Source organism: Ahaetulla prasina, chromosome 10 (assembly GCF_028640845.1).
Source record: "Ahaetulla prasina isolate Xishuangbanna chromosome 10, ASM2864084v1, whole genome shotgun sequence".
In the NCBI taxonomy this organism is placed as follows: Eukaryota; Metazoa; Chordata; class Lepidosauria; order Squamata; family Colubridae; genus Ahaetulla; species Ahaetulla prasina.
The window spans coordinates 31586999-31600893 of NC_080548.1; the positions used below are offsets into that span (position 1 = coordinate 31586999).

The window sequence follows — 13895 nt, forward strand, 5'->3', positions numbered from 1 at the left end:
CTCTGAATTTATTAATTGAGGCTTGGAAGTCATTCATAAACGTTTGTGGTTATGGCACACAGCTAGGATATATTTGGAGAGTTTATTTTCAAAAGGGATGGTGAAGAAAGCAAACCAAGTTCCTAGCCCTCATTGTCAAAAAAAAAAAAAAGGCACATGCTTTTTACAAGGAGGCGGGAAGTGGGCGGGGCGATTTATAAGGCGGGGGGGGGCGGAGAAGGTGGCTCTGTGCCAGTGTTTGCCATCCTCGGCCGCTTTTATAAGACGTGCGGACTTCAACTCCCACAATGCAATGGATTTGCCGGGCCCAAGGGAAGGAGCCTATTCTGTCCCAGCAGAGCCGGCTGAGGGATGCTGGGAGTTGAAGTCCCAACGCGTTTTAGAGCGGCTGCGGTTGAGAAACGCTTCCCTCTACGCGACTTCGGCAGGCCGGTCTTCACTGCGCGCGCCGTTGTTGCTCCGCAGACCTCCGGCAAAGCCTAGAACGGCAAACGGAAGTGGTCGCCTTCTTAACCGGAAGTTCCCTTCGCTTTGCCTCTTCCGCTTCCTTTCCGGCCTCCACCTTCTTTCGTCTCATTGCCTCCTCAGCCATGGCGGCCTTCGAGCAGATGCGGGCGAGCGTGGGGAAGCTGCTGAAGGGCATCGACAGGTATTTCCCGAAGGGGTCCCGGAATCCGAAACCTTTTAGCCAGGAAGCTCTGTGAGAGGACGGCACTCTGCTCATGCTCAGGAACCCCACGTCTTCGCCGGGCCGGCACAGCATTTCTGCGCCTCCCGCATCTCCTTTTAGCTTCAAAAAATGGGATTTAGGGTGGACAAACCGGGATGGGGCGGAAGGAATTAGTCTACTTCGCAATTTTTATAATCATTAGATAATGATAATAATAATAATAATAATCGTGTTCGACTAGTGATCTGTGATACGAAATCCAGCATAGTTATCTCGTTTGCTGTGTATATACTGTCATTTTGTGTAAATAAAATAATAATAATAATAGCAACAACAACCACAGAGTTGGAAGGGACCTTGGAGGCCTTCTAGTCCACCCGCCTAGATTTTTAAATCAAACTGAGGGTTCTGCCTTTCTCCCCCTGACTTGACTTCAGGTGGTGGGAATGGGGACCACCAGGAGATCCCTGGAGAGGTGTGAGGGGGGAGGAAAAAGCATTGGAGTGTGGGTGGGGCTGCCCCCCCCCACTTGATCAAAGAGACCCTGGGCTTCCTTTCTTGCATTTTGCCTCTGGGCGCATCGGTCTTGCTCTCTTCCTTCCCTTCCATTCAGTTCAAATCTTGTGGTCGAGTACAACATGTCTACAATCAGATTGGCTGAGCCTCCCTTCCTGCACCCCACCCACCCATAACCCAATAGACCTATGACCGTCATTTGTGTTGTAAATGTTGTACCATGATGAAGGTATCTTTTCTTTTATGTACACTGAGAGCATATGCACCAAGACAAATTCCTTGTGTGTCCAATCACACTTGGCCAATAAAAAATTCTATTCTATTCTATTCCTATTCCTATAACTCACAGTGAAAGACCAAAAACAAAAACAAATCCTTAGCCCAGTGAATCCTGCTAACAACCGCTCAGTCCTGTTGCACCACGTGAACTTATTGCATGCGACAAGTACTATGTTGTTGGAGAGTTATTTCTCATTCAGGGGTCTGACAGCCCACGGATAAAAACGGTTCTTCAGCCTGTTTGTGTGGCTGCCTATGCTTCTATATCTCCTTCCCGATGGTAGGAGGGTAAAGAAGTGATGATCGGGGTGAGAGTCGTCCCTGAGGATCTTCCTCACTCTTCTAAGGCAGCGAGCCCTAGCGAGCTCATCTAGTGGTATCAGGGGGATGGCCCACAAGATGTTTTGCTGTGCTCACCACCCTCTGTAATTTTTTTCTAAAGCCGGCATACCATATCCTAAAGCACTGAGTAAGGATGCTTTATATATTTGGACCGGTAAATTCTTCCACTTTATTTATTCGCAAGACCCTAAGGAAGTGGAGTCTCCATTGGGCCTTTCTGGCCACCTGCGTCATGTTGATTTTTCAGATGAGGTCTTCGCTGAGATAGACTCCCAGGAATTTAAAGGAGGAAACTCTCTCCACACAGCCCCCCTCGATGTAAAGTGGGGCATCTTTGTCAGTCTTCAATCAATTTTAAAAAGTGCCCATGAAGAAGACCTAAAACAAGACGGATCGACTTGTCTTGCGGGGCCAATAGGCAAAGAAAAGCTCAAGATCGCATTGGTTGGAAACATGCAGGGGAGACCTCCTTCATCCTGCAGTGGATAGACAATGGCTAGAACGATGAAACCCATTTTAGTGTTAATATTTATGGTTTTGGTGCTTTTGCTCTTTTTTATATTGATTGTAAGGCTCCCAGAGTCGCCTGCAGGGGAGACGGGCAGCATATAAATTTAATAAATACATGCATCGTGATTGAGCTGCTCCTAAAACGTTCCTCCCCACAAACGGGCCTTTCATTCTTGAGACTGACAGCTGACGGAAGCCAGGCCCAGAGAGGAGAAAGGGGTGCAAGGAGACACCAGGACCAGGAATCGGGAACGGGAGCTTTTCAGTACAATAATGATGCCAATGCCCGGAAGTCTTAAGAAACCACTTGTCACTGGTCAGCTCTGCCTGCCTCCATTGGTCCTTCCTGACAGCTCTTCCATCTTTTCCTGAATTTCAGATACAACCCAGAAAATCTTGTCACTCTGCAGCACTACGTGGAGACCCAGGCCAAGGAGAATGCCTACGACTTGGAGGCCAACCTGGCTGTGCTCAAACTGTGAGTCGCTGACCTTTTAACGCTTTTACACTCTTTCAACAAAGCGCAGAAGGCAAGAGGTGGGGATCCAGAAGCGGGATGGATCCTATCTACTGACTCAGTTGGTGGTGTGGTTGGCAAGAGGGTTGAAGGGGTTGTTGCTTTTTGCGTTGTTGTTGTTGTTGTTGTTTTAGTCTTTTATCCTTGTAAATTGCCTGGAGTCAATGAGAGTGAGTTTGAGCAGCCATCTAAATTTTCTTAAATAAATTCTAGAAGGAGAAATCCTGCAATGGTTGCCCAGGAGCGGAAATGCATGTTGGTTTTCCTGCACAACCTTGTCGGGTTCTGATCTTGCCATCCATTTTCTCCTCTAGGTATCAGTTTAATCCTAACTTATTCCAAGTCTCGGTGACTGCCCAGATTCTCCTCAAAGCACTGACTAACCTGCCTCACACGGACTTCACACTCTGCAAGTGCATGATTGACCAGGCTCGTGTATCCTGTTTGTACTCTAGGATAACGTCCCCCAAATCTCTATTGGGATTTGAAGCCTCCCCACCAGGCACAGCTCACCAGGGAAAGCTCTAGATGGAGAATTTGGTGGAGAATGATAGCTTAAACCAGGAGTGGGCAACTATGGTCCCTTTGTAACTCGTGGACTTCAACTCCCAGAATTCCTGAGCCAGCCACCAAATATGCCATTAGGCTTACTCAGATAGTGGGAGGTGTGATCAGGTGTACTTAAGAAGCCTCTGTTTTAGCTTGGGCAGCATTCTTGGGTGCCATATCCGTCATCAGACTTTGGTGATCATGTTGGCCATCCAATTTTTATCAAAAACCGGATGAAAAAGTGCTGCTGAGTTTTGCCCAAGCCAGTCCCTTAGATTTTGAAGCCACGATGTTCTTTTTCTGCCTGGACCTCATTTGCATTCAATCTTTCCTTGGAGGATTAAGTAAAGGAGGCCGTATTTTTCCGGGTGTCGCATCACATGTCCAAAATATTTTAACTTTCAGTTTTTTATGGTTTTGATGATTTCCCTCGGCTTTCCCAGGCGGCTTATCGCTTCCTCATTTCTGATTTTTGTCAACCCAGCTTATATGTAACAGCCGCCTGCAAATCCAGGTTTCAAATGCTTCTGGTCTCTTCAAGTGGCTTTCTGTCAAGAGACCAAGCATGGGAGTATTTATTAGCTTGTCCGGTCCAAAAGATCCTGGGATGAAGAGGGGGGAGGAATTCCACAAATTTCTCCAGCTTCATATATAGCCTGCCTTAACTCTGCTCCTGCCAGCAAGAAGAGAGTCCAATCCGTCAGATCTTATACCTGGGGGAATTGTTGGAGAACTGTCACTTTCAGGCTTTCTGGGTAAGTCAACCGTATTAATAGATTCACACAGATGTGACTGATAAGCCTGTGTAAATAAAATCAATTATTTTGCTTTGTGTTTGCGAAATAAATACTTTAATACAGGGGTCAAGCTTTAATACAGGGGTCAATCTTGAGCCAGTCAGAATTGAACTGCTGGAAGTGGGCAGAGTCAGCCTGCAATACTGCATTCTAACCACTGCAAACTATGGATTGATGGAAGGAAGGAAGGGCAATAGCACTTAGACTTATATACCACTTCACAGTGCTTTACAGCCCTCGCTAAGCGGTTTAGAGAGTCAGCATTTTGCTCCCAACAATCTGGGTCCTCCTTTTTCTCACCTCGGAAGGACGAAAGGCTGAGTCAACCTTGAGCCTTGTGAGATTCGAACTGCCAAATTGCAGGCAGCCGGCAGGCAGCAGAAGTAGCCTGCAGTACCGCATTCCGACCACTGGGCCACCACAGCTCTCATTGCTTTTGTTGTAGAAATGTAGATCAAGATCTTGTCACTGACAGTGTCCTGGCATTGACCAACACTATTCTCTTATTTCTGATTTTTTAAAAATAATAGCAAGCTCTGGATAAGAATATGAAACTCCTAGACGGGATTGTTGGATTTGAAGATTCGGTTAGAAAATGTAAGTCAAAAGTATTGCAATTTGTTTGGTGGGGGTGTGTGTGTCTCAAGTAGCGGTCCATGTAGGGAGGTTCCCCCCCCCTTTTATATGTCTCTTAATATTTGTGAGGTTCTTGCAGGGTGTATGTGTCAAAAAAATAAAGTCACGACTGCACAACTGAAGTTCTGTCCTTTTGATGCCCCTTGCAGAAGGCCCTGGTTACAGAGTGATTGTGCTGTGATCTTCAAAGCACTTTAGAGACATTGCAGTCCCTCCTTTCCGGGCAAATCCCCCCCCCCCCGCCTTTAATGATCAGTTAAAGTCTGTCAACTTTAGGATTCTCAGTGTACCCTTTTTCCTTTTGCAGTCATTTGTCACGTAGTTGGAATCACATACCAGCACATAGACCGGTGGCTTCTGGCCAAAATGTTGGGCGATCTAACAGGTGAGTGGCTGTGAAGGCAAATATATAATTTCCTTCCCTTTGTCACCTGGGTTCATAAAAATGTTTCGTTGTCGCTTGGAGCCTGCTGATATTTAGAACGGAGGGATATGGGGGGGAAACATGGAATATCTTGTTTTAATCTACAATTGCAAAATGGTCTGTCTCTATCTATCTACCTACCTATCTAATCATTAATCTAATCTATCTGTCCTGTCTATCTATCTATCCATCCATCCATCTACTCTATCTATCTATCTATCTATCTATCTATCTATCTATCTATCTATCTATCTATCTATCTATCGTATCTCTTATCTTTCTACTCATCTATGTCTATCAATCATCTATATAAACTATAATCTCTAGCTGTCTATCAATCTATCATCTGTCTATCTGTTCTATCAATCTATCTGTCATATTTATCTATTTATCTATCTATCTATCTATCTATCTATCTATCTATCTATCTATCTATCTATCTATCTATCCTATCAATCAATCGAATTGCCGCCCATCTCATGGTTTAAGGTGACAGGATAAGCAAATGTTAAAATGGGAAGCAAATAAATTTTACATTTCTCTTTAGTTTTCCACGTGGTGAAACCATTCCTGGGTTCTTAGCTATATATTTCATTTTGTTTTTCCCATTCCTACTTCTCCATTGCTTTCACAGTTCGGATGTTCTTCGCATATTTTCGCTTTAATAATCGTTTTCATAAACTTGGAAGAGAGTTTCTAGCAAAACACAGAATTCTCTCTTTGCCCCAATCCTCCCAGCTTGTAACTCTTCTCTTTGGTTGCAGATAATCAGCTGAAGTCTTGGATGTGCAAATATGGCTGGGTAGAAACAGAGCCCGGGACAATATTCATCTGCAACCAGGAAGAGAACATCAAGCCTAAAAACATTGTGGAGAAAATAGACTTTGACAGTGAGTGTCTTTTCTTCTGCAGCTCATCTTCCTCCTTTAATTCGCCCTTCTAAACTAAAGACGGCATGACTGATAGCTCCTGCTGTTCGGAGCTAAGGGTTGCAATATGTAAATAGCCTGTGCCATCACTATGTGATGCTTGCCTGACTTCAGTTCTCAGAAGTTGCTGAGAAGAGCGTGTCCAGGTGTCTCTTCGTGTGTGTGTTGTGTCCATTTGGAACTCAGAAACCCAGCGCAAACTCTTCTCTAATTTTTGGAAGATTCCCTTTTTTTTGACTTGATGAAGTCACCCATGCAGGGAAACCCTCACAAGCCGGTTTAGCTCACGCTGGTAAAAGCCTGTTATTAAGGCTTATTAAGAACACAGTAGCCTGCAATTACTGCAGGTTCGAGCCCGGCCCAAGGTTGACTCAGCCTTCCATCCTTTATAAGGTAGGTAAAATGAGGACCCAGATTGTTGGGGGGGCAATAAGTTGACTTTGTAAAAATATACAAATAGAATGAGACTATTGCCTTATACACTGTAAGCCGCCCTGAGTCTTCGGAGAAGGGCGGGGTATAAATGTAAACAAAAAAAACAAACAAACAAAAAAAAAAAACCATCAGGATGTTATGAGCTGAACTTTTGTCAGTCGCAATACTTCTCTCTTTCCTCCCCCGCCCCGCCCCCAAGTAGAATGGCAGCCTCTGTTTAGCCATAGCTTCAAAATATCACGCATGCCTTCGCTTTCCTCAGCACGTGATTCAGGAACATGAGGAAAGGTTTGGAAGTTCCTAGATCTGCACCCAGCGGTGGGAATCAGCCAGTTCCAACCGGTTCAGGCAAACCGGATGCTAATTTTACATTTGATTCGCCGAACCGGAAGTTGCAAAGACTGGCCCACCCCTCTCCTCCCAGGAGTTTCCATGCGGCCCGTTTTGGATGTCAGGTAAGTGCAGGGCCCGCATGGAGGCTCTGGGAGGGCGAAAAATGGGCCTTCCGGAAGTCTGGAAATGGACCTGTTTCCAGCCTCTGGAGGGCCTCCGGAGCTCGGGGGAGGCCGTTTTTGCCCTCCCGGAGGCTTGAAGAAAACCTCTGGAGCCTGGGGAGGATGAAAAATGGGCCTCCTGGAAGTCTGGAAATGGGCCCATTTTTTGGCATCCAGAGGGTCTCCAGAGCCCAGGGGAGACCATTTTTGCCCTCCTGGAGGCTCGAGGAAAGCCTCCAGAGCTTGGGGAGGGCAAAAACGGCCCTTCCCCCCCACCGTGGTGCAGGAGGCCGGGTAGGCCCCGCCCACCATGGCCACGTCCACCCAGCAACGGGACAGAGAACCGGTGGCTAAAATTTTTGAATCCCACCCCTGTCTGCACCCCTCAGCTCTCTTAATCAGGAACCTTTCCTGTGGTTGTGTGGATTCTCGCTGCGCTGCTGTGCGGTGGAAAGGAGGCAGTCGAGATCAATTTTTTGTTCAGTGGTTTGAGGGATGCTTTTGCGGGCACACACCTGTGATGCGTGTTGTCTCCTGAAATATAAATCCACGTCCTTTCAGACAAATCAGAGCTATTAGGGCAGGCCTGCTCTAGGAAGGCAAAGGCAAGGGTGATTTCAAGAGGCCCTGAATGGCGAGGTGGGGACCAGGCGAAATTGGGGCTGTTTGGTGTATTACAGGTAGTCCTCAACTTACGACTGGCCGCTTAACAAATATTTGGAACTATGTTGAACTTTTAAAAAGCTGCTTGTGGCTGTTGCCGCCCTCCCGCCCTCCCTGCAGTCATGTGATCACCTTTTGAGGACTTGGCAACCAGCTCATGTTTTTGAGCGGTGTCCTGCGATCACATGAGACCATGGTTTATTTTTGACACCAATCATTCTTACTAAATTTTATTGGTCGCAATTCGAAGCGACAAATTCGGCATACAGGCAGCATATGACCTATGCTAGATTCTCTTCATAACGGCACGGTTCGCTTAACGAACCAAAGGGACTCCCTTTCCGTAAAACGGTTATAAAATCATTTTACTCCGGGCACTTCCACCTCAATTTATTTATTTATTTTTATTTATTTATTAAATTTGTATACCGCCCTTCTCCCGAAGGACTCAGGGCGGTTCACAGCCAATAAAATACGAGAATACATATGACACAGGTTAAAAACAATATAAAAAACTAATTCGATATATGGCCTAAAAATTTGGGTGCTATTAAAAACCCCAATTAAAAACCCCAATTAAAACTACATTTAAGCTATTCATGACTGCAAGTGTGTTGAGGGCTACCTTTAGACTCCAACTCTTTCTCCATTCGATGCAGTTTATGCCAGGGGTCTCCAACCTTGGCCACTTTAAGCCTGGAGGACTTCAACTCCCAGAATTTCCCAGCCAGCTTTGCTGGCTGGGGGATTCTGGGAGTTGAAGTCCTCCAGGCTTAAAGTGGCCAAGGTTGGAGACCCCTGGTTTATTGTAATTCAGATGGATGGGAATTGTAATCCTCTACAGCAGGGGTGTCAAACTCAATTTCATTGAGGGCTGCATCGGGGTTGTGTTTGATTTCCTGGGTGGGTGGGTGTGGCCACAGTAGGCGTGGCCAGCTTGACATCACTCGTGTCAGTCACAATGGCGGCCTAAATACTGCCAGAGAAAAAAGGGGTCCCAAGTTCCGTTTTCATCCGCGACCGCCTCCTGCAACCCTCTGCCAGCGAAAATGGAGCTCGGGAAGGCTCCTTTTTCACTGGCGGAGGCACCGCGGGCCAATCCATTGTTTCCAGGGTGGCGCTGTGGGCCGGATCTAAGCACCCTGCAGGCCGGATTCGGCCCCCCGGGCCTTGAGTTTGACACCCTTGCTCTACCGTTTGCCAGCTTGTGATCGTTTTATCTGGATCAAGCAATTCTGAATTTCTCTTTCTTCACCACCACCCTGTTCCCTCTCTGCTTTCTTTCAGGTGTTTCCAGTATCATGGCTTCTTCCCAGTGACAACCCCCACCCCACCCCATCCACCCCGGCACTCTCCTTATCCACCGTGCTAATTTCAGCCCCATTTTTTAAGGGCGCTTATTAAAACCAATAAACAGCCGATTTGCCAATAGTACCACATAGCTGTTACTTCAGTCTGGCGTCCTGGATTGCATCAGGAATGGGCAATTTGATTTTATTCGTAATTTTATTTTGTCACCTGTCCTGTACGTTTTTTTTAAATAATTCACAACTCTGGTGTTTCATATTTTTTGATAACGCATTTTATCCAGTGGTGGGCTGCAACCGGTTTAACAACTGCATGTGGGTTTCATGCGCACACGTGCCTAATGCTCTTGTACTCAGTGTTCAAAATACAGCAATTTGAAGCTCAGCTGCTAACCTTCTAAGGCAGCCCCGGTAAGCAGAAGAGCGCAGGCGCAGAAATTAGCTGAGCCAGGAGGAATAGGATAGGATAGAGCAGGAGCCGGTGGGTGGGGTCAGCTGATCGTCGGAACTACCGGTTTTCCCGAACCGGCAGCAGCCCACCACTGATTTTATATGTTGTTTCTGTGATTGTGATGCCCTGTGCTGCACTTTGCTGTGCCCCCCACGCGAAATAAATAAAATAAGGGAGTTAGAAATGGGCACTTCTCAAAAGAAGTGGCATGAAACCACCTAAGACAAGAACCTGAGCCATACAGGATATCATCCGTGGCCCTGGACGCTGCCCTCTGGGGATGAGAAATCCACGTCAATCTCGTAAAGGTAGGGTAAAACAAACAAACAAAAATTAATGAAATTAAAATACAGTAGGATAATCAGATTGTGACCCAGGTTGTGCTGTTCTTCGAATCTCCACTAGATGGGGATGGGGAGCCAAAAGAAGAAATAAGATTTGACTTCCTTTTTCCTACTAGCTCACTAAGCAAGGACTTGTTTTACTCTACATCGGTCGTAACCAGGGCGTGATGGGGAGAGGAAATAAGGATTGAGCTTTAGCTGCGAGTGGGATAGCCAGAAGCCCAAGTGCCCTTTTCCTCCAGACCAGGGGTCTTCAACCTTGGCAACTTTAAGCCTGGTGGACTTCAACTCCCAGAATCCCCCAGCCAGCAAAGCTGGCTGGGGAATTCTGGGAGTTAAAGTCTTCCAGGCCTAAAGTTGCCAAGGTTGGAGAACCCTGCTCCAGACAGCTTCTTTTATTTGCCTTTTTTTTTTTTTTTTTGCATTTATATCCCGCCCTTCTCCGAAGACTCAGGGCGGCTTACATTGTGTAAGGCAATAGTCTCATCCTATTTGTATATTTATATACAAAGTCAACTTATTGCCCCCAACAATCTGGGTCCTCATTTTACCTACCTTATAAAGGATGGAAGGCTGAGTCAACCTTGGGCCTGGTGGGACTTGAACCTGCAATATTGCAAGCAGCTGCTGTTAATAACAGACTGCATTAGCCTGTTGCGCCACCAGAGGCCTCCAAGCCTTAAAAGGAACATTTGTCCAAGGGAAGCGGTTCTCCTGCTATAAGGCAGATTGTAGGCGTAGTTATTCACCTACAGATTTGGACTTGCAAATGCAGGAACATCCCAACGGGCATGACTCACGAGGTGTGGCTGGGAATTGGCTCCGCCCTTGAGACTGGGAGAGGCTCCAAGACAAAAAAAAATAAAATACCTGGGGCCACCAGGTGAGCAGGTTACTCTACGAAGCCGTCCGACCCTGATCCAGCGGGGCAGCTTCTGACTTTCCTTTCTCAAGAACTCGACTTAATGACTGCCGTCGAGATGGGAACTTGTGCATGGTCACTAAACGAGAACAACAACTACAGTCCTCAGCTGAGGACCCAGAATTTTGTCGCTAAACAAGGCGGTCTTTGAGTTTTACATTTTACAACTTTTTTCTGCCGCAATTGTTAAGCGAATCCAGCTCCCCCCACCCACTATTGACTTCATTTGTTTAGAGGTCCCCACTCTTCCCCCCCCCCCCCCGGAAAGTTGCAGACTACGGTCAGGTGACCCCTGGGGATGCTGCAACCTTTGTCAACGCGAGCTGGTTGCCAAGCACCGGTTGGGTTGCGACTGCAGAGACGCTGCGGCGGTCGTAATTGCGAGGACCGGTTGCAAGTTGCTTTCCCCCCCCCCCGGCACCGTTGTAACTCTGCACGGTCGTAAATCAAGGACTTCCTGGATTCCAAGGCTTTGGTCCTCTCCACATGGCCCTCTCGCCTTGGGTTCCCCAACTGCAGATGATTCTGCCAGCAACGGTGACCTGCGTTGACGGATTTCTTGACGGAAGGAACAATCGCATAAATGCCTATGGAGGGAGGGTTCCCCCCCCCCCCCGCTTGATAGGTCTTTTAAGTATTTGGGAGAGTCTTTCAGGGTGTGTGTGTCAAAAAATAAAAAGTCACAGAGCAGCCACAAGCGCACAATTGAAAATCCTGTCTATGGAGAGTCTCAGTCATCGAGGTCAGGGGTCTCCAACCTTCACAACTTTTAAGACTTGTGGACTTTAACTCCCAGAGTTCCTCAGCCAACCTTGGCAACTTTAAGACTTGTGGACTTCAGCTTGCATTTTGGAATTCTGGGAGTTGAAGTCCACAAGTCAGTACAAGTCCACAAGTAAGACAGCGACAGTTGCTAGGAAAGAGAATTATGGGACATTTTAGTACAGGGGTCTCCAACCTTGACAACTTTTAAGACTTGTGGACTTCAACTCCCAGAATTCCTCAGCCAGAATTCTGGGAGTTAAAGTCCACAAGTCTTAAATTTGCCAAGGTTGGAGACCCCGATCCAGGTCATAGTTTTGCCCAAAGGTGCTTAAGAGGCAACTGGACTTTCTGGTTGGCGTCCTTCTAAAGTTCTTCTAACCAGGAAGTCCACAGTTTGCCTCTTGTCAAAAGCCCCTTTGGGATACTTTGCTTCAAAAGAGCACAAACGCACCTTTGAGAAACGGCTAAAGGAGACCTATTGTTTAGGAAAGGTGGCCGGGCTTTTCTCTCCGCTCTTTCCCAGCTCATTTTGCACCGAGTTTGGCTTGCGGAAAAAGAGACTGGCTTTCTCCTTCCTCCGATTGGTCCTGCAGTCGCTCTGGAGTCCCACCTGGGAACAAACCTGAATGAAAGAACTCTCGGGCTGGCCCGGGAACTGGGAACTGGGCCCAGAACCTCCGAAACAAGGAAGAAAGAACCTGCTTGTTCCTTGTAAACCGATTCTCTACCTGAACAAACATCAGAAAGGAACAAGGAGGCCTCCCTTCCCGTTTCCTGAGGTTTGCTAGGAATTGACAGTGTTGGTTTTATAAACCCCCGCAGCGTTGCTTCTCTTTCTGCAGGCAGGCCCCGACGTACGACCACAATTGAGCTCAACATTTCCGTTGCTAAGCAAGACAGTTAACGTGAGTTTTGCCTGTATTACGACCTTCCTTGCCACAGTTGTTAAGTGAATCATTCATCTTGTAATGACCCCCACAATCCCTTGCGGGGTGGAGTCTGGGCAACTGAATGGAGCTAGTGAGTGTTTACTGGCCGGATGCCTTTCCTGTCACCGATGCGGAGTTTTATTCAGCAGACATATTCTCATTGTGCCCAGAGAGAGAAAAATATCTGCCTCTACCTAGGATCGAACTTGACAGCCTCCTGGTTGGGCAAAAGGGAATCACGTGACCCCCCCGGGACACTGCATAAATACGAACCCGTTGCCAAGCGTCCAAATTTTGATTGAGTGATGCTGCAACTATAAAAACTGTTCATAAGTCAATTTTTTCAGTGCTGTTGTAACTTCGGTCCCTAAATGAAGAAATGGTTCTAAGTTGAAGGCCACCTGTATTCCTGTTGTTTGGGATCTTCAAATTCTTCCATTTTTTTTCCTCCCTAAAAACCAATCCTGGCAGTCAACGACGTTAAAAGATCCAGAATGGCTGCAAACAGGCTGGGTTTTCATGCCATTCCTAATCTGAAATCTTTGGCAGGAAATCTCCTTTTATCTTTGGACTGTCGGATCTGTTTATTCAGATTTTTTTTCCTGCAGTGACTGCCACAGATAATTCTGGGCAGGGCGATGGATTGAATGAAGTCAGTCCATTTCTGAGGGTGATATTGCTTTTTTTATTTATTTCTGGTCAGGCTGCCAAGGAGGGCCAGTAGGTTCTCTTTTAAGAATCCTTAACTCATTTCTAAAAGTTTGCCAGTTGGCCCTATAGTAAGTAATAACTGCTTGGAAGGGTCAGACTCAGGGCAAGCAGATCTAAAAATAAAGGACATAATAAAGTGAGTGTCGGTGAAAAATAGTAAAACCGTCAGAGATTAAAATAGCATTTAACCGAATTTCTGTCCTTGGTCTTCAATGCTGTGTATTATTGTTATTTAGCTTATTTTCGTCTGTTTCGCGTTGCCAGAAAGTTTAAGATGTGAAAAGCAGCTAAGGATTTTTGTGGACTTGGTCAGCCGGTAGACTATATTTTCAGAATGTTACTTATTTACTGACCTATAGGATTTACATAGCCACCTCTGTAGCGACACAATTGGGACCAGAAACTAGGTCGCTAAGTGAAGCAATAATTAAAGCAAACTCGCTTATAAATTGAATTCAACTTTGCTTTGCAGACCTAGACAGGTCATAAATGCGAGGAGAAGGTTGCAAAGTTGTATTTTCAATCCGGTCGTGACTGCAGACCAGGTCGCTAAACGAGGACTTCCTGCTATAAGGATTCTAGGCAGCTTACAACAATCCATAAAAGGTAGCTAAAAGCCACAGTATTCTTCTGCCCAACAGCCAGACCCAATAGTCTACTCACTCAGCTCTCAGCCCAATGCTTGGGGGAAGACTTAGGGCCTCT

General features: G+C 46.4%; 1 protein-coding gene across 1 annotated transcript; it reads left to right on the top strand.

The window, feature by feature from the left end:
* The first annotated feature begins 492 nt into the window (after positions 1-492).
* On the top strand, positions 493-9195 carry EIF3K (eukaryotic translation initiation factor 3 subunit K). Its single transcript, XM_058196239.1, has 8 exons — positions 493-649; positions 2697-2795; positions 3149-3269; positions 4064-4138; positions 4711-4777; positions 5124-5201; positions 6005-6130; positions 9049-9195. The coding sequence occupies exons 1-8, from the start codon at positions 591-593 to the stop codon at positions 9078-9080; spliced, it is 657 nt and encodes a 218-aa protein (XP_058052222.1). The 5' UTR covers positions 493-590; the 3' UTR covers positions 9081-9195.
* The last annotated feature ends 4700 nt before the right edge of the window (positions 9196-13895 follow it).